We start from the raw sequence: 18,377 nt of genomic DNA on the forward strand, positions 1-18,377 counted from the left end.
TGAAGTCCTATAAAAGCCATTGTTTAAAGTCCAACAGAAGGTCTGTATCCCAGAAGCCCCATTCCCCACTTCAGAAGGTACAGCTATGCCACATTTTATTTAGACCTTTCTAAAGTCCTTTGTATTGATGAACTATATGCTGTGTTACTAAACCTTTGATGCCATATGTAGGAAGTTGTCTCTATATATACTATTTCAAAGTAAGAGATAGTGTGCACAGAGTCCAAGGGTTCCCCTTAGAGGTAAGATAGTGGCGAAATTAGATAATTCTAATGCTCTATTTTGTAGTAGTGTGGTCGAGCAGTAGGCTTATCAGAGGGTAGTGTTAAGGATTTGTTGTACACACACAGGCAATAAATGAGGAACACACAAGACTTAACTCCAGGCCAATAGGTTTTGTATAGAAAACTATATTTTCTTAATTTATTTTTAGAACCACAAGTTCAAGATTTGAAGTAAACACATAAAATGCAAGGCACTCCACACAGGTAAGTAAGGAACTTTGAATTAAAGCAGTAGTACACACAGTATAGGTTTAAATGGCAATAAGCTATTTTAAAAGTAGACAGTGCAAAAATCAACAGTTCCTGGGGGAGGTAAGTATTGGTTAGATTGTGAGGTAAGTATGACACTTACAAGTCTCAGTTCCTGGGCATAGGCAGCCCACCGTTGGGGGTTCAAGGCAACCCCAAAGTTACCACACCAGCAGCTCAGTGCCGGTCAGGTGCAGAGGTCAAAGTGGTGCCGAAAACACATAGGCACGTATGGAGAACATGGGGTGCTCCGGTTCCAGTCTGCCAGCAGGTAAGTACCTGCGTCTTTGGAGGGCAGACCAGGGGGGTTTTGTAGAGCACTGGGGGGGGGACACAAGTAGGCACACAAAACACACCCTCAGTGGCACAGGGGCGGCCGGGTGCAGCGTGCAAAGCAGGCGTCGGGTTTTGTATTGGAAGTAATGGAGGGACCCAGAGGTCACTCTAGCGGTGCAGGCAGGGCACAGGGGGGCTACACGGGTCAGCCACCACCTGGGCTGGGCAGAGGGTCGCCTGAGAGTCATTCCTGCACTGAAGTTCAGTTCCTTCTGGTCCTGGGGGCTGGGGGTGCAGTGCGTGGTCCAGGCGTCGGGTCCCTTGTTACAGGCAGTTGCGGTCAGGGGGAGCCTCTCTATTTTCTCTGCAGGCGTCGCTGTAAGGGTCCAGGGGGGTCGTCTCAGGCTACTCACGGGATCGCAGTCGCCGGAGAGTCCTCCCTCTGGTGTTGGTTCTCTGGATCTCGAGCCGGGGGCATCGGGTGCAGAGGGTGAAGTCTCACGTTTCCGGCGGGAAGAGTGAAGTCTTTAAAGTTGCAGAAAAGTTGCAATATTGTTGCTGGTTGTTGAGCAGAGCCGCTGCTCACAGGAGTTTCTTGGTCCTGGGGGTCAGGGCAGTCCTCTGAGGCTTCAGAGGTCGCTTGTCCCTGTTGGATGCGTCGCTGTGGCAGGTTTTCGAGTCAGGAGACAGGCCGGTGGGGCTGGGGCCAAAGCGGATGCTGTCTCTGTCGTCTCTGCAGGGTTTTCAGGTCAGCAGTCCTTCTTAGTTCAGGTTGCAGGAATCTGATTTCTTGGGTGCCCTTAAATACTAAATTTAGGGGTGTGTTTAGGTCTGGGAGGGCAGTAGCCCATGGGCACTGTCCTGCAGGGTGGCTACACCCTCTTTGTGCCTCCTCCCTGAGGGGAGGGGGGCACATCCTTAATCCTATTGGGGGAATCCTCCAAACCTAAGATGGAGGATTTCTAAAGGCAGGGGTCACCTCAGCTCAGGGCACCTTAGGGTCTGTCCTGACTGGTGGGTGACTCCTCCTCGTTTTTCAAATTATCTCCTCCAGCCTTGCTGCCAAAAGTGGGGGCAGTGGCCAGAGGGGCGGGCATCTCAACTAACTGGGATGCCCTGTGGTGCTGTAACAAAGTGGGTGAGCCTTTGAGGCTCACCGCCAGGTGTTACAGTTCCTGCAGGGGGAGGTGAGAAGCACCTCCAACCAGTATAGGCTTTGTTCCTGGCCACAGAGTGACAAAGGCACTCTCCCCATGTGGCCAGCAACTCGTCTGGTTGTGGCAGGCTGGCAGAAACTGGTCAGCCCCACACTAGAAGTTGGATTGGTATTTAGGGGGTGTAAGGAAATGCCTCCTTGGCATGGTTACCCCCTGACTTTTTGCCTTTGCTGATGCTAAGTTATGATTTGAAAGTGTGCTGGGACCCTGCTAACCAGGCCCCAGCACCAGTGTTCTTTCCCTAAACTGTACCTTTGTCTCCACAATTGGCACAATCCTGGCACTCAGGTAAGTCCCTTGTAACTGGTGCCCCTGGTACCAAGGGCCCTGATGCCAGGGAAGGTCTCTAAGGGCTGCAGCATGTCTTATGCCACCCTAGAGACCCCTCACTCAGCACATGCACACTGCTTCACAGCTTGTGTGTGCTGGTCGGGAGAAAATGACTAAGTCGACATGGCACTCCCCTCAGAGTGCCATGCCAACCTCACCCTGCCTGTGGCATAGGTAAGTCACCCCTCTAGCAGGCCTTACAGCGCTAAGGCAGGGTGCACTATACCACAGGTGAGGGCATATGTGCATGAGCACTATGCCCCTACAGTGTCTAAGCAAAACCTTAGACATTGTAAGTGCAGGGTAGCCATAAGAGTATGTGGTCTGGGAGTTTGTCAAACACGAACTCCACAGCACCATAATGGCTACACTGAAAGCTGGGAAGTTTGATATCAAACGTCTCAGCACAATAAATGCACACTGATGCCAGTGTGCAATTTATTGTAAAATACACCCAGAGGGCATCTTAGAGATGCCCCCTGAAAACATACCCGACTTCCAGTGTGGGCTGACTAGCTTTTGCCAGCCTGCCACAACCAGACGAGTTGCTGGCCACATGGGGAGAGTGCCTTTGTCACTCTGTGGCCAGGAACAAAGCCTGTACTGGGTGGAGGTGCTTCTCACCTCCTCCTGCAGGAACTGTAACACCTGGCGGTGAGCCTCAAAGGCTCACCCCCTTTGTTACAGCGCCACAGGGCATCCCAGCTAGTGGAGATGCCCGCCCTTCCGGCCACTGCCCCCACTTTTGGTAGCAGGGCTGGAGGAGATAATTAGAAAAACAAGGAGGAGTAACCGACCAGTCAGGACAGCCCCTAAGGTGTCCTGAGCTGAGGTGACCCTTACTTTTAGAAATCCTCCATCCTGTGGATGGAGGATTCCCCCAATAGTATTAGGGATGTGCCCCCATCCCCACAGGGAGGAGGCACAAAGAGGGTGTAGCCACCCTCAAGGACAGTAGCCATTGGCTACTGCCCTCCCAGACCTAAACACACCCCTAAATTCAGTATTCAGGGGCTCCCCAGAACCTTGGAAACTAGATTCCTGCAACCTTAAGAAGAAGAAGGACTGCTGACCTAAAGCCCTGCAGTGAAGACGGAGACGACAACTGCTTTGGCCCCAGCCCTACCGGCCTGTCTTCCAACTTTGAAGAAAACTGTAACAGCGACGTATCCAACAGGGACCAGCGAGCTCTGAAGCCTCAGAGGACTGCCCTGCAACCAAGGACCAAGAAACTCCCTTGAACAGTGGCCCTGTTCAACAATCTGCAACTTTCTTGCAACAAACAAACGACTTTGAAGACTTCACGTTTCCCGCCGGAAGTGTGAGACTTTCCACTCTGCACCGACGCCCCCGGCTCGACCTGCGGAAAACCAACGCTACATGGAGGACTCCCCGGTGACTGCGAGTCCGTGAGTAGCCAGAGACGACCCCCCTGAGCCCCCACAGCGACGCCTGCAGAGGAAATACAGAGGCTCTCCCTGACCGTGACTGCCTGTAACAAGGGACCCGACGCCTGGAACCAACACTGCACCCGCAGCCCCCAGCACCTGAAGGAACTGGACTTCAGTGCAGGAGCGACCCCCAGGCAACCCTCTGCCTAGCCCAGGTGGTGGCTACCCCGAGGAGCCCCTCTGTGCCTGCCTGCATCGTTGAAGAGACCCCCGGGTATACCCATTGCTTTCTATGCAAAACCCAATGCCTGTTTGCACTCTGCACCCAGACGCCCCTGCGCCGCTGAGGATGTACTTTCTGTGCCTGCTTGTGTCCCCCCCGATGCCCTACAAAACCCCCCTGGTCTGCCCCTCCCAAGACGCAGGTACTTACCTGCTGGCAGACTGGAACCGGGGCACCCCTGTTCTCGATTGAAGCCTATGTGTTTTGGGCACCTCTTTGACCTCTGCACCTGACCGGCCCTGAGCTGCTGGTGTGGTAACTTTGGAGTTGCCTTGAACCCCCAGCGGTGGGCTGCCTATGCCCCAGAACTGAGACTTGTAAGTGTTTTACTTACCTCCTAATCTAACCTTTACTTACCTCCCCCAGGAACTGTTGATTTTTGCAGTGTCCACTTTTCAAATAGCTTATTGCCATTTGTGTCCAAACTGTACATGATATTGTGATTATTCAAAGTTCCTGGAATACCTGAGTGAAATACCTTTCATTTGAAGTATTACTTGTAAATCTTGAACCTGTGGTTCTTAAAATAAACTAAGAAAATATATTTTTCTATATAAAAACCTATTGGCCTGGAGTAAGTCTTTGAGTGGGTGTTCCTCATTTATTGCCTGTGTGTGTACAACAAATGCTTAACACTACCCTCTGATAAGCCTACTGCTCGACCACACTACCACAAAATAGAGCATTGGAATTATCTCTTTTTGCCACTATCTTACCTCTAAGGGGAACCCTTGGACTCTGTGCACACTATTTCTTACTTTGAAATAGTATATACAGAGCCAACTTCTTACAGGGGGCATCTCTAAGATGCCCTCTGTGTGCATTTCACAATAAATTCCACACTGGTATCAGTGTGCATTTATTGTGCTGAGAAGTTTGATACCAAACTTCCCAGATTTCAGTGTAGCCATTATGGAACTGTGGAGTTCGTGTTTGACAAACTCCCAGACCATATACTCTTATGGCTACCCTGCACTTACAATGTCTAAGGTTTTGCTTAGACACTGTAGGGGCATAGTGCTCATGCACATATGCCCTCACCTGTGGTATAGTGCACCCTGCCTTAGGGATGTGAGGCCTGCTACAGGGGTGACTTACCTATGTCACAGGCAGTGTGAGATTGGCATGGCACTCTGAGGGGAGTGCCATGTCGACGTAGTCATTTTCTCCCCAGCAGCACACACAAGCTGAGAGGCAGTGTTCATGTGCTGAGTGATGGGTTCCCAGGGTGGCATAAGACATGCTGCAGCCCTTAGAGACCTTCCCTGGCATCAGGGCCCTTGGTACCAGGGGTACCATTTACAAGGGACTTATCTGAGTGCCAGGTCTGTGCCAATTGTGGAAGCAAAGGTACAGTTTAGGGAAAGAACACTGGTGCTGGGGCCTGGTTAGCAGGGTCCCAGCACACTTTCAATTATAACTTGGCATCAGCAAAAGCCAAAAAGTCAGGGGGTAACCATGCCAAGGAGGCATTTCCTTACACCATATTTCTTGTAATTGGTAAATTGATCCATTATATGAATTTTGCAAACGTTACCTCGCGTGTGTCATTCTTATTAAGAAGGCCCCCATATTGGGCTGGGTGTAATGTATTCAACACCGCTGCCAGTCCCGGCTGCTGGCACGTCCGTACACAGTATGGTGCCACACAGGGCTGTGCCCTGACACACCTGTGCCTACCATCACCAGAAGCTTTGCCCAGGTAGAACGGAGAGCGCGAGAAGGAACCTGGTGGGTCACATCCCTGGTTCCAAATCTAGGTGCAGCACCTTGTAAGGCCTTGACACAGACAGCAGCACTTAAACTGAACTCCGGCACAAATAAAGCTGCTGTCCCTATGGACCATTACCACACAGTTCATGACTAATCAAGCATAATCATTCAGTGAAATATAGATGTAAAGGCCTAATCTATTATTTAAAGAAATAAGCCATTGCTTTTTAAAATACTCCTATGATTCTAGTTTTCTAAATATATCTTGAAGATGTAAATTTAAATGCGTTATAAATTTGAAAGCGTTCTCACCTCTGGAAGAACAGCCTTTGCTGCTCAGTTCTCCGTTAATTATAATTGTTGTTTCGCTGGGATGTGCATATCAAGGAACATACAATGACTGGGCCTTCCTTTCATGCTTCGGTTTAATTTTACAAGTGTTTTTAAGGCAAGTGGTGATGTTAAAGTGACAATTCACTTACGCTATGGAAAGGAGGAACACTACACATACAGGACATATAAAATGTAACGTAAGGTGGATTTGTAGAGCGCAAACTTGTCACCTGCGGGGGTATCCTGAGCGCTAGAACCTCTTGGAGCTCCAAGTTTGATTGAAACTCCCTGGAGCAGCTTTGGGGAATGCGACTTCAGTTCGCACAGAGACAGGACACTGAGGGCCTGATTTAGAGATTGGCGGACGGGTTACTCCGTCACAAACGTGATGGATATCCGTCCGCTGTATTACGATTCTCATAGGATATACTGGTATCGTAATACGGCAGACGGGATATCCGGCACATTTGAAAAGTACTGAAGGTGTTCCTTTGTGATTACCTCTTTGGGGAGCACCTACTGCTTCAGGAAACCCGATCTTCATTGTCTCTCTCTCATCCTGTAGCTCATGGCGCTCCCCGTGTGACTGATGTACACAAAGCCTTGCACCATTTGTAGAAGTAAAAGTCACGGTGGAGGCAGAGGGTCCTTTCTTGCCCACAGTTCCTTCTGCATAAGCTTGGTTCATACTGTACCCAGAGAGCTCTGCAAACTTGTAGTTCCAAGAGGGTGAATCTTGCCATGCAGAAGATTCGCCTGTCTTGGCTGTTTGAAAGTTTGGTTATATGAGGTCGTACACGATTGGAACAGGTGAAGATACCTTACTAGGGCACATGCTTCGCGTTTTCTATTTTGTCTTCCAAGGTATATACTTCCTTGTTCCTAAACAGCTGTTTTAGATATCTTTTTGTTTGTGACAAGGGTTGTCCACAAGGGTGTCCTTCACCTGAACTTTCTTAAGAGGCCGAACTGCGTATCTCCTCAGAATGCTTTTTTCTGTTTTAGGGTATTTTTTTCTGATGCTGCTTCTTCCTACTATTATGTCACAAGATGGCTGCTCATGTAAACTCATGTGCAAGATGGCTGCTCACATAAACTCAGCCACAAGATGGCTGCTCATGTAAACTCATCTATAAAATGGCTGTTCATGTAAACTCAACTGTAAGCTGGCTGCTCCTTAAAACTCTTCCTCAAGATGGCTACTCATGTAAACTCAACCACAATATGGCTGCTTATTAAACCTCTTCCTCAAGATGGCTGCTCATGTAAACTCAATCACAAGATGGCTGCTTATTAAACCTCTTCCTCAAGATGGCTGCTCATATAAACTCATCTGCAAGACGGCTGCTCATGTAAACTCATCTACAAAATGGCTGTTCATGTAAACTCATCTCCAAGATTGCTGCTCATGTAAACTCATCTGCAGGACAACTGCTGATGTAAACTTAGCTACAAGATGGCTGTTCTAAACTCATCCGCAAGATGGCTGGTCATGCAAGCTCATCCACAAGATGGCTGCTCACCCAAACTCATCTACAAAATGGCTGTTCATGTATGCTCATCCGCAAGGTGGCTGCTCATGTAAACTCATCCGCAAGACGGCTACTCACGTAAATTCAGCCACAAGATGGCTGCTCATGTAATCTGATTTACAAGATGGATGGTTGTGACAGAATTCCTTTTGGCTGTTTAGTGCATTGCCTTCATTTTGTTCACCAGTATCCTCCTAGGCTTAGCCGCGTTTGGTGATTTTCGAAAAGGATCCCTATGGACCTTATGCATATCTTGGATTAACATGTCGTCAGGTCCCTCCCATACCCCGCTTTGTCTCAGGAGGTCTACCACTAACATTTTAATATTATCTCCTTCAGCCCCTTCTAGAACATTTATTATTTTAATGTTATTCCTCCTAACGTTGTTTTCCAGGACTTCCAACCGTTCAGCTTTCTGGCTTCCCATAATTTTTAATACTTTGATTTCACTGGTATGCTTCTCCACCGTTTCGTTACGTTGAACAACTTGCTTTTCCAGAATGTGAGTTTGTTGAGTTAATAAATCCATCTTGGTTGCCAGAGCTTCACATACCTCTTGAATCCCCTTCTGATTCATCTGTGATAATAGGAAGCCCTGCCTGACTTCGTTAGATAAGGAGTGCAACAGGAATTCTAGAGATGATGGCTGAGCGGGCACTAAGTTCGTCTCCACCAGCGGCTCCTGTTGAGATTCCGGTAGATCCTCTGTTTTCTACTCTGAAGTGATATTCCTTTGTTGTGAAGGAATATCTTCTCTTATGTCGGGAGATTCCTGCCCCTGTGTCGAAATACCTATGTCTGGTGCTCCTCCCTCCTTTACACTTAGCAGGAGCGTAAATGAAGGCGAAAGACTCAGCCTAGGCAGATCTACTTGCCCTACCTCCTCACAGTGATTCTATAGGGTCTCGTTTGACATTGTACCTGAAGGAACGGGGGAGGATGAGGTATTGGAGGTGGCCATAGTGGTAGCAGAGTTCTTGGCCTTAAAATATGCCCTTAATGAAGGGGTTATTCTCCGTTGGAGAGGGGGGAGGACTGCCTTTTTCTCCCTGCAATTTTCTTCTTTTGCTGCAGATGAGTTACCTCCTTCCTCAAGGTGGGAACATCAACAGTGTCCTCGACTGCATTTACTGTGTCTCTCTCTACTTGAGAGTGCCTAATACAAAGAGGACCCCCCCTTTGAATTATTCACCTCCTCTGAATTTATGCTTCCCCCCCTCTCCCAGTACCTGACTTATGCCGTCCGTGGTGCCTTGGGGCGAACTGGAAGCTCCCAGTGCCTGGGGGAAAATAAATGAGTCCTTTCCTCTCCTGTGGGACAGCGACTCTTTAAACATGCCTTCCATGCCGCCGTCTTGTGCTGCCTCTGCCTGCCTCACCCCCGGTCACGCCTCTCAGCGCGACCCTGGAGGTGAGGGTGCGAACTCTCCTAACCTCGAGAGCGGTGCGCTCCCAGTTGCCACCGCCCTCCCTCACCACCATTGCTGCTGTTGGCGTCCCGACTCGTGCCATGATCCGATCACGGAGCCTGCTGCGAGGCGGCATACCGCCTGTCAGGTAAGAAGCTCCCCGACCAAGGATACGGGGGGTGTCCCTATTCTCGTTCCCGTCTTCTGTTGACGGTTGGGTCCTAAGCAGCGCCGCGGCTGTTCTAGCAGCATCGGCGCTGCTGACCTTCAGCCGCCATGTTCCCACGCAGCTTTCATCTATTGCCTTCATCTTGTTCTTTGACACTAGGGTCCTGATTTCTACATTTTTTTTTGTGCCGCATTACTGTCATTTATTGACGCAAAAGCGTCACAAACTTACAAAATACAATACTCAGTCAGCTTCGAGGAGGGTGGTTTGTGTAGCTTGAGGGATCTGGAGAAGGGATTTCCATAATTTTCCTGGCACTTTACGCAGCTGTTGGCTCAAGTTGTGGAGTCTCCATACTTCTGAGCCATAGAGTAGGATTTTAAAGGCATCCAAAATTCCATGGTCCTCATGGTTTTGTTCGCTTTAAAAAAGCACTACATGGTTACACTCGCACTACTGCAGACTTACAGATGCATTACCTGACATGCTCACATTTTCTCCATGGCACGAGGCTTTCCCAGGAGTTTATACAGATCTGTGCCTCTAGCGAAGCACCCCTTCGGATCTCTGAGTTCAGCCACTAAACTCAGTTATTTCAATTCACAAACCAACCTGTTGATGATTTACATGATCTTAGGAAATTAGTAGTTGGGAGCTCTTAATCACCAGCATTGTGAATATGTAGAAATGTTGATGTTTACCTTTATTTATTTCCTTGGATGGAGACTGCCAGTCTTTGCTGCAGTTTTACTAAATGACAATAGAGGGCAGACTTGGAGCTAACTGCAGCTTTACTCAGTGATCATAGAGGGCAAACCAGGGCATAACTGTAGATTTACTCAATGACCATAGAGAGCGGACCAGGATATAACTGTAGATTTACTCAATGACCATAGAGAGCGGACCAGGACATAACTATAGATTTACTCAAAGACCATAGAGAGCGGACCAGGACATAACTATAGATTTACTCAATGACCATAGAGAGAGGGCCAGGACAACATCGTAGATTTACTCAATGACCATAGAGAGCGGACCAGGACATAACTGTAGATTTACTCAATGACCATAGAGAGCGGAACAGGAAGTAATTAGAGATTTACTCAATGACCATAGAGAGCGGACCAGGATATAACTATAGATTTACTCAATGACCATAGAGAGGGGGCCAGGAAAAACATCGTAGATTTATTCAATGATCATAGAGTGCGGACCAGGTCATAACTATAGATTTACTCAATGACCATAGAGAGTGGACCAGGGTATAACTATAGATTTACTCAATGACCATAGAGAGAGGACCAGAACGTAACTGTAGATTTAATCAGTGACCACAGAGAGTGGACCAGGACATAACTATAGATTTAATCAATGAGCATACAGAACAGGCCCACCACTCAATCTCTGGAGGGACCAGATCATGAAATAACTGTAGCTCTAATGGGGCCACGGAAGTCTGACCAGGACATAACGCAGTGATGCTCCGAGGCAACAATAGACAGGCCACGTTATAGCTGTGATTTTAAAATCTGGCTACAAAGGGCAGATAGTGGCATAAGTACAAGTTTACACAAGTGACCAGACTACAGTGAGTAGACAGTACAATGGTTGTAGTTGTACTAAATGACCAAGGAGGGGAGACAGTCTCCTACACTTAGTTCTACTGAATGATAACAAATGACAGACCATGCCAATGCTGACTACAGATGGCAAGCTTGTAATTCTGTTCTTAAACAACAGAGGGCAGCACAGGAGCAAATATAGTTATAGGCCTCATCTACCTATTGTAGCAGCCCTACTCCATGGCCATCGAGAGAACACAGAGCCATATTGTGGTGCTAACGAGGCCATGAAGAGCAAACCACACCATAGATAGAGCTGCACTGCTTCACAGTAGGAGCAGGGCCCTTCCCTGGCATAGAGGGCACAACATGGCAAAGCTGCAGAACTACTTCTGCTCCTGCGTACTTAAAAGAAGAGACAATATGTCACTTACCGCGGATGTTGAAGTAGGTGATGGTGTACTGTGCCACTGCAAGAAGGAAAACAAAGAATCAGAGGGTGTAATATACACAGATAAACATATACAGCAGGAAATGCATGCTGGCAGCAATCACAGGGCCAGCACTGCCCTAGGGTACACCCAGGCCAGTATTCACAGGAGCGGCACTGTACAGGGTAACACGGGAAGGCCAGTCTCTACAGGACGTCAATGCCCAAGGGCACACCCGGAAGTCCAGTCTTCACAGGGGCAACACTGCTGCAGGGTACACCTTGGAAGCCATTCTTCACAGGGTGCCACTGCTCAAGGGCACACCTGGAAGGCCAGTCTTCACAGGTGCAGCACTGCCCAAGGGTTCACCCGGAAGGTCAGTCTTCACAGGGAAGCACTGCCCAAGGGTGCTCCCGGAAGGCCAGTCTTCACAGGGCGGCACTGCCCAAGGGTGCACCCGGAAGGCCAGTGCCCAAGGGTGCACCCGGAAGGCCAGCCTTCACAGGGCGGCACTGCCCAAGGGTGCACCCGGTAGGCCAGTCTTCACAGGGCGGCACTGCCCAAGGGCACACCGGAAGGCCAGGAGGTGCACCACTGTGCAGACGGCCCTAGGGCAGCCCTCACAAACACTGGCACAGAGGCCCTGCACACACAGATGAAGCTGTTCCCACCAGTGCCCAACGGCTGCAGAATGACACAATGCTACAAACTGTTGCGTGTGTGAGTCCAATGCATGACTGACCCAAGGAGCGAACAGGGGCAGGGTAATGAGAACAGTCTGTGCCCTCTGCTACATGAGAGAGAGGGGATGTGTCCAGCTTTGCTTCTCCCCCTTCCACATGAGCAGTCCCTCTGAACTCCATTATTGCACAACATATAGACATGGCTACTGCCTTAATCCCAAAGCCCTTTCTAGGAAAGAATGCCAGGACTCTCCCACCCCCTCTCTCTGCTCTTCACTCTTCCATGTCTCCAGGCTGGCAGTTTCCCAGGTCCCTGTGTGATGTGTTACTCCAGTCCTACTGTCATCTCTCCTTGGGCTTCAAACCACGCCCATGTCACATCAGTCACTTACATTGGTTTGTGGGCTTACCTTTTAAAATCCGCTTGTTTTCATTTGTGAAAGGCATGCATACGTCATGCCTTTTCCGGTGTTTAGCCCACCTACACAGCACCGGTAAACTACTGAAAACATATGAGGCTCGATGTTTTCAGCCTGGGGTCCGGACTACTTTATCTGTTTATTTTCCACGCAGCGCGATGAGTTTTTTTTCTTTTCACTAATAGCTCTAACTCGAGCAAATGCGAGACCCGTTGCATTGAAAATGCTTGTTTTCTTTGCATTCTGGGACTTGAAGTTCTGTTTTTATAATGCATTTAACAACACTACAAATACCAGAATTCAAAGAAAATACCTAGATGGAAGAAGAACATCAAGCATTGAACTTGGAACCTGCAGACTGTCTCCTGTGGCCACCCTACCCCTTTTGCCCTGGGTCACCTACAGTGCCCGAAGCATCTTGTCAACAATGGAGAACCAAGATAGCTGGTACCAGATAGAGTGGATTTGTCAAACTGAAATCTGCACCATGTCACCAGATACCCAACTTTTCAGCTTTCTCCTATTGTGATGTGCGATGTGCGGTGCTGCACGTTTGATATGTGACCTGGCAGAGTCTCCAGCAGTGACAGACCACAGGCCAATCAGTGTTTTCTTGTCAGGATCTATCACAAAAATACTGCAAATGTTATTATGTTTTCTTAGCAATATTTTCTCTTTCTTACTGCAACATTTGCCCGACCAGGCCACATAATCCACGTGGTCAAGTTAGGTTTGCGACTTTCCTTATTGGATGTCCGGGGCTTATTCAGCAGACAGATTATTCAATTTAATGTTGACTTACCTTAATGAATACAGTGTTTAATTTGAGCCACTGTTTATTGGTGCTCAGCACCGGCTCTTAATTGTGAACACCAGCACTTATGACAGCCCACCACATGGTTGCGCTGTTGGTCTAATTCTGAGGTGAGCATAACACAAGAGTGTTTAATAATTCAAACTACTTTGAAAAAGTAACACCTGCTCCCCAGGCCATTCTTAAAGCTTTGGGGGCCTGGAATAGACCAAATTGTCACATTTGTATGAGTGTGATGGTTAGTAGTTGTGTTGAAACTGGCACCAGCAGCACTGACAGGGAAAATTTACAAATTAAGCACTGTGAGAATGGAGGGGCAATGTGTCTGTTGGCTCTATCTCTGCGCTTTCTATGAGTGAGTCTGTGTTTCTGAACCTAATGACCAAGTGCAGAAACTGTGGGCACAGTTTTTACCAGGTGCAGATGTGTACCCGATAAAAACGAGTCTGGAGAGAAGCCAAGACTCTGGGCAGAGTCCGGCCTGATGCTCCCTCTCCCCTGCCGAGCCACCCCACAGCCCCCCACAAGCCTCATCAAGAGCCCACACCCCCAGTACACTCTATTATCCAGTATTATGCTTAATATGTGTTATTTCTGGAATCGGAGATTACGCCCTAAATCCCATTGTATCCTATGGGATTTATATTTCAGCGGACGGGATATCCGTCACTGCTGTGATGGAGTAACCCATCCGACGAAACCTAAATCAGGCCCTAAATCCCATTGTATCCTATGGGATTTATATTTCAGCGGACGGGATATCCGTCACTGCTGTGATGGAGTAACCCGTCCGACGAAACCTAAATCAGGCCCTAAATCCCATTGTATCCTATGGGATTTATATTTCAGCGGACCGGATATCCGTCACTGTTGTGATGGAGTAACCCCTCCGCCGAAACCTAAATCAGGCCCTAAATCCCATTGTATCCTATGGGATTTATATTTCAGCGGACGGGATATCCGTCACCGTTGTGATGGAGTAACCCGTCCGCCGAGCTCTAAATCAGGTCCTAAATCCCATTGTACCCTATGGGATTTATATTTCGGCTGACGGGATATCAGTCACCGTTGTGATGGAGTAACCCCTCCGACGAAACCTAAATCAGGCCCTAAATCCCATTGTATCCTATGGGATTTATATTTCGGCTGACGGGATATCAGTCACCGTTGTGATGGAGTAACCCCTCCGACGAAACCTAAATCAGGCCCTAAATCCCATTGTATCCTATGGGATTTATATTTCAGCGGACGGGATATCCGTCGCCGTTGTGATGGAGTAACCCCTCAGACGAAACCTAAATCAGGCCCTAAATCCCATTGTATCCTATGGGATTTATATTTCAGCTGAGGGGATATCCGTTGCCGTTGTGATGGAGTAACCCGTCCGCTGAAATCTAAATCGGGCCCTAAATCCCATTGTATCCTATGGGATTTATATTTCAGCTGACGGGATATCCGTCGCCGTTGTGATAGAGTAACCCGTCTGCTGAAATCTAAATCAGGCCCTAAATCCCATTGTATCCTATGGGATTTATATTTCAGCTGACGGGATATCCGTCACTGTTGTGATGGAGTAACCCCTCCGACGAAACCTAAATCAGGCCCTAAATCCCATTGTATCCTATGGGATTTATATTTCAGCTGACGGGATATCCGTCGCCGTTGTGATAGAGTAACCCGTCCGCTGAAATCTAAATCAGGCCCTAAATCCCATTGTATCCTATGGGATTTATGTTTCAGCTGACGGGATATCCGTCGCCGTTGTGATGGAGTAACCCCTCCGACGAAACCTAAATCAGGCCCTAAATCCCATTGTATCCTATGGGATTTATATTTCAGCTGATGGGATATCCGTCGCTGTTCTGATGGAGTAACCCGTCCGACGAAACCTAAATCAGGCCCTAAATCCCATTGTATCCTATGGGATTTATATTTCAGCTGATGGGATATCCGTCGCTGTTCTGATGGAGTAACCCGTCCGCTGAAATCTAAATCAGGCCCTAAATCCCATTGTATCCTATGGGATTTATATTTCAGCGGACGGGATATCCGTCGCCGTTGTGATGGAATAACCCGTCCGACGAAACCTAAATCAGGCCCTAAATCCCATTGTATCCTATGGGATTTATATTTCAGCGGGCGGGATATCCGTCACTGTTGTGACAGAGTCACCCCGCCGCTGAGTTCTAAATTAGACCCTGAATCCATTTAGTGGCCCCCACCCCTACACATGAAATCTAGCATCCCCCTTCCCGGAGTGGGTGTAATCTGCATGTGACATGCATGTCCTCACCCTGCAGAAGAACATGATGTTTTCTTTGTATTATCAGGCTGTGAATCACATTCTTTTTTCAGTCTGAGTTAGAAATCTCTTTACATTTCTTAAAAACCTTGCGTAAGTAAGTAAATAATTATTTTATTGTTTAGATTTCTTAAAATCATATAAAATAAAGTGCAAAGTGCAGTACATTTCTTAAAAACTTTGTGATTTTACTCATGGCCTGTTGGGATGGAAAAATCCTCTACATGGTAAAGACGTGCTGCCCTGCCCTGAGTGCCCAACTGTGCAGTAGTCTGGATCCCTATTGCTGACTTTTTTGTCACAAGGTGAACACGGAACATGCGTGTGCGCCCAGACATTGGCTTGTCTCAGGGATTGCGGCCTTGTTGGACTGCGAGGGGCGCTATCCTCATAGTGGTGGAAGGCTACTGCCATCACCAGTAATTAAGCAGCACAAGCACGGTGGTGGCAGCGAACCGGGTATTGATCAATAGGAGTGAACAGGATCATTGTCCCGGGTATTGATCAGCAGGAGTGAACAGGATCATTGTCCCGGGTATTGATCAGCCAGAGTGAACAGGATCATTGTCCGGGTATTGATCAGCCGGAGTGAACAGGATCATTGTCCTGGGTATTGATCAGCCAGAGTGAACAGGATCATTGTCCCGGGTATTGATCAGCCGGAGTGAACAGGATCTTTGTCCCGGGTATTGATCAGCCAGAGTGAACAGGATCATTGTCCCGGGTATTGATCAGCAGGAGTGAACAGGATCATTGTCCCGGGTATTGATCAGCCGGAGTGAACAGGATCATTGTCCCGGGTATTGATCAGCCGGAGTGAACAGGATCATTGTCCCGGGTATTGATCAGCCGGAGTGAACAGGATCCTTGTACCGGGTATTGATCAGCAGGAGTGAACAGGATCATTGTCCCGGGTATTGATTAGCTGGAGTGAACAGGATCATTGTCCCGGGTATTGATCAGCAGGAGTGAACAGGATCATTGTCCCGGGTATTGATCAATAGGAGTGAACAGGATCATTGTCCCGGGTATTGATCAATAGGACTGAACAGGATCATTGTACCGGGTATTGATCAGCAGGAGTGAACAGGATCATTGTCCCGGGTATTGATCAGCCGGAGTGAACAGGATCATTGTACCGGGTATTGATCAATAGGAGTGAACAGGGTCATTGTCCCGGGTATTGATCAGCCGGAGTGAACAGGATCATTGTACCGGGTATTGATCAATAGGAGTGAACAGGATCATTGTCCCGGGTATTGATCAGCCAGAGTGAACAGGATCATTGTCTCGGGTATTGATCAGCCGGAGTGAACAGGATCATTGTCTCGGGTATTGATCAGCAGGAGTGAACAGGATCATTGTCCCGGGTATTGATCAATAGGAGTGAACAGGATCATTGTACCGGGTATTGATCAGCAGGAGTGAACAGGATCATTGTCCCGGGTATTGATCAGCCGGAGTGAACAGGATCATTGTACCGGGTATTGATCAATAGGAGTGAACAGGATCATTGTCCCGGGTATTGATCAGCTGGAGTGAACAGGATCATTGTCCCGGGTATTGATCAGCCAGAGTGAACAGGATCATTGTCCCGGGTATTGATCAGCCGGAGTGAACAGGATCATTGTACCGGGTATTGATCAGCCAGAGTGAACAGGATCATTGTACCGGGTATTGATCAGTAGGAGTGAACAGGATCATTGTCCCGGGTATTGATCAGCAGGAGTGAACAGGATCATTGTCCCGGGTATTGATCAGCAGGAGTGAACAGGATCATTGTCCCGGGTATTGATCAGCAGGAGTGAACAGGATCATTGTCCCGGGTATTGATCAGCAGGAGTGAACAGGATCATTGTCCCGGGTATTGATCAGCTGGAGTGAACAGGATCATTGTCCCGGGTATTGATCAGCCGGAGTGAACAGGATCATTGTCCCGGGTATTGATCAGTAGGAGTGAACAGGATCATTGTCCCCGGGTATTGATCAGCAGGAGTGAACAGGACCATTGTCCCGGGTATTGATCAGTAGGAGTGAACAGGATCATTGTCCCGGGTATTGATCAGCCGGAGTGAACAGGATCATTGTCCCGGGTATTGATCAGCCGGAGTGAACAGGATCATTGTCCCGGGTATTGATCAGCAGGAGTGAACAGGACCATTGTCCCGGGTATTGATCAGCCAGAGTGAACAGGATCATTGTCCCGGGTATTGATCAGCCAGAGTGAACAGGATCATTGTCCCGGGTATTGATCAGTAGGAGTGAACAGGATCATTGTCCCCGGGTATTGATCAGCAGGAGTGAACAGGATCATTGTCCCCGGGTATTGATCAGCCGGAGTGAACAGGATCATTGTCCCGGGTATTGATCAATAGGAGTGAACAGGATCATTGTCCCGGGTATTGATCAGCAGGAGTGAACAGGACCATTGTCCCGGGTATTGATCAGCCAGAGTGAACAGGATCATTGTACCGGGTATTGATCAGCCGTAGTGAACAGGATCATTGTCCCCGGGTATTGATCAGCCAGAGTGAACAGGATCATTGTCCCGGGTATTGATCAGCAGGAGTGAACAGGATCATTGTCCCGGGTATTGATCAGCAGGAGTGAACAGGATCATTGTCCCAGGTATTGATCAGCAGGAGTGAACAGGATCATTGTCCCCGGGTATTGATCAGTAGGAGTGAACAGGATCATTGTCCCGGGTATTGATCAGCAGGAGTGAACAGAATCATTGTCCCCGGGTCACTGGAGCGAGGTCTACGGTGGCCTCCGAGCAGAATGGGGGAGGCGGACTCTCTGGGTTCTCCCGGTAAGAACATCAATCAATCAATCAATTTTTGTAAAGCGCAACTACTCACGTGTGAGGGTCTCAAGGCGCTGAACATACCTTTCTGATTCTCAGCCTTTGTATTTTTGTGGTTGTGACTATCTTGCTTTATACATTATTGAGATAGAATTTACTACGACGTCTCAGTTT

The 18,377-nt window shown here is 48.3% G+C and overlaps 1 protein-coding gene across 1 annotated transcript in view; it reads right to left on the reverse strand.

The window, feature by feature from the left end:
• LOC138293740 (glutathione S-transferase P 1-like) overlaps window positions 1-18,377 on the reverse strand; it is a 113,293-nt gene that overhangs the window by 62,555 nt on the left and 32,361 nt on the right. The window contains exon 2 of the mRNA XM_069233078.1: window positions 11,183-11,218. Coding sequence (XP_069089179.1) covers window positions 11,183-11,218 — 36 coding nt within the window. The remainder of the gene's footprint in view (window positions 1-11,182; window positions 11,219-18,377) is intronic.

Source organism: Pleurodeles waltl, chromosome 4_2 (assembly GCF_031143425.1).
Source record: "Pleurodeles waltl isolate 20211129_DDA chromosome 4_2, aPleWal1.hap1.20221129, whole genome shotgun sequence".
Classification (NCBI taxonomy): domain Eukaryota; kingdom Metazoa; phylum Chordata; class Amphibia; order Caudata; family Salamandridae; genus Pleurodeles; species Pleurodeles waltl.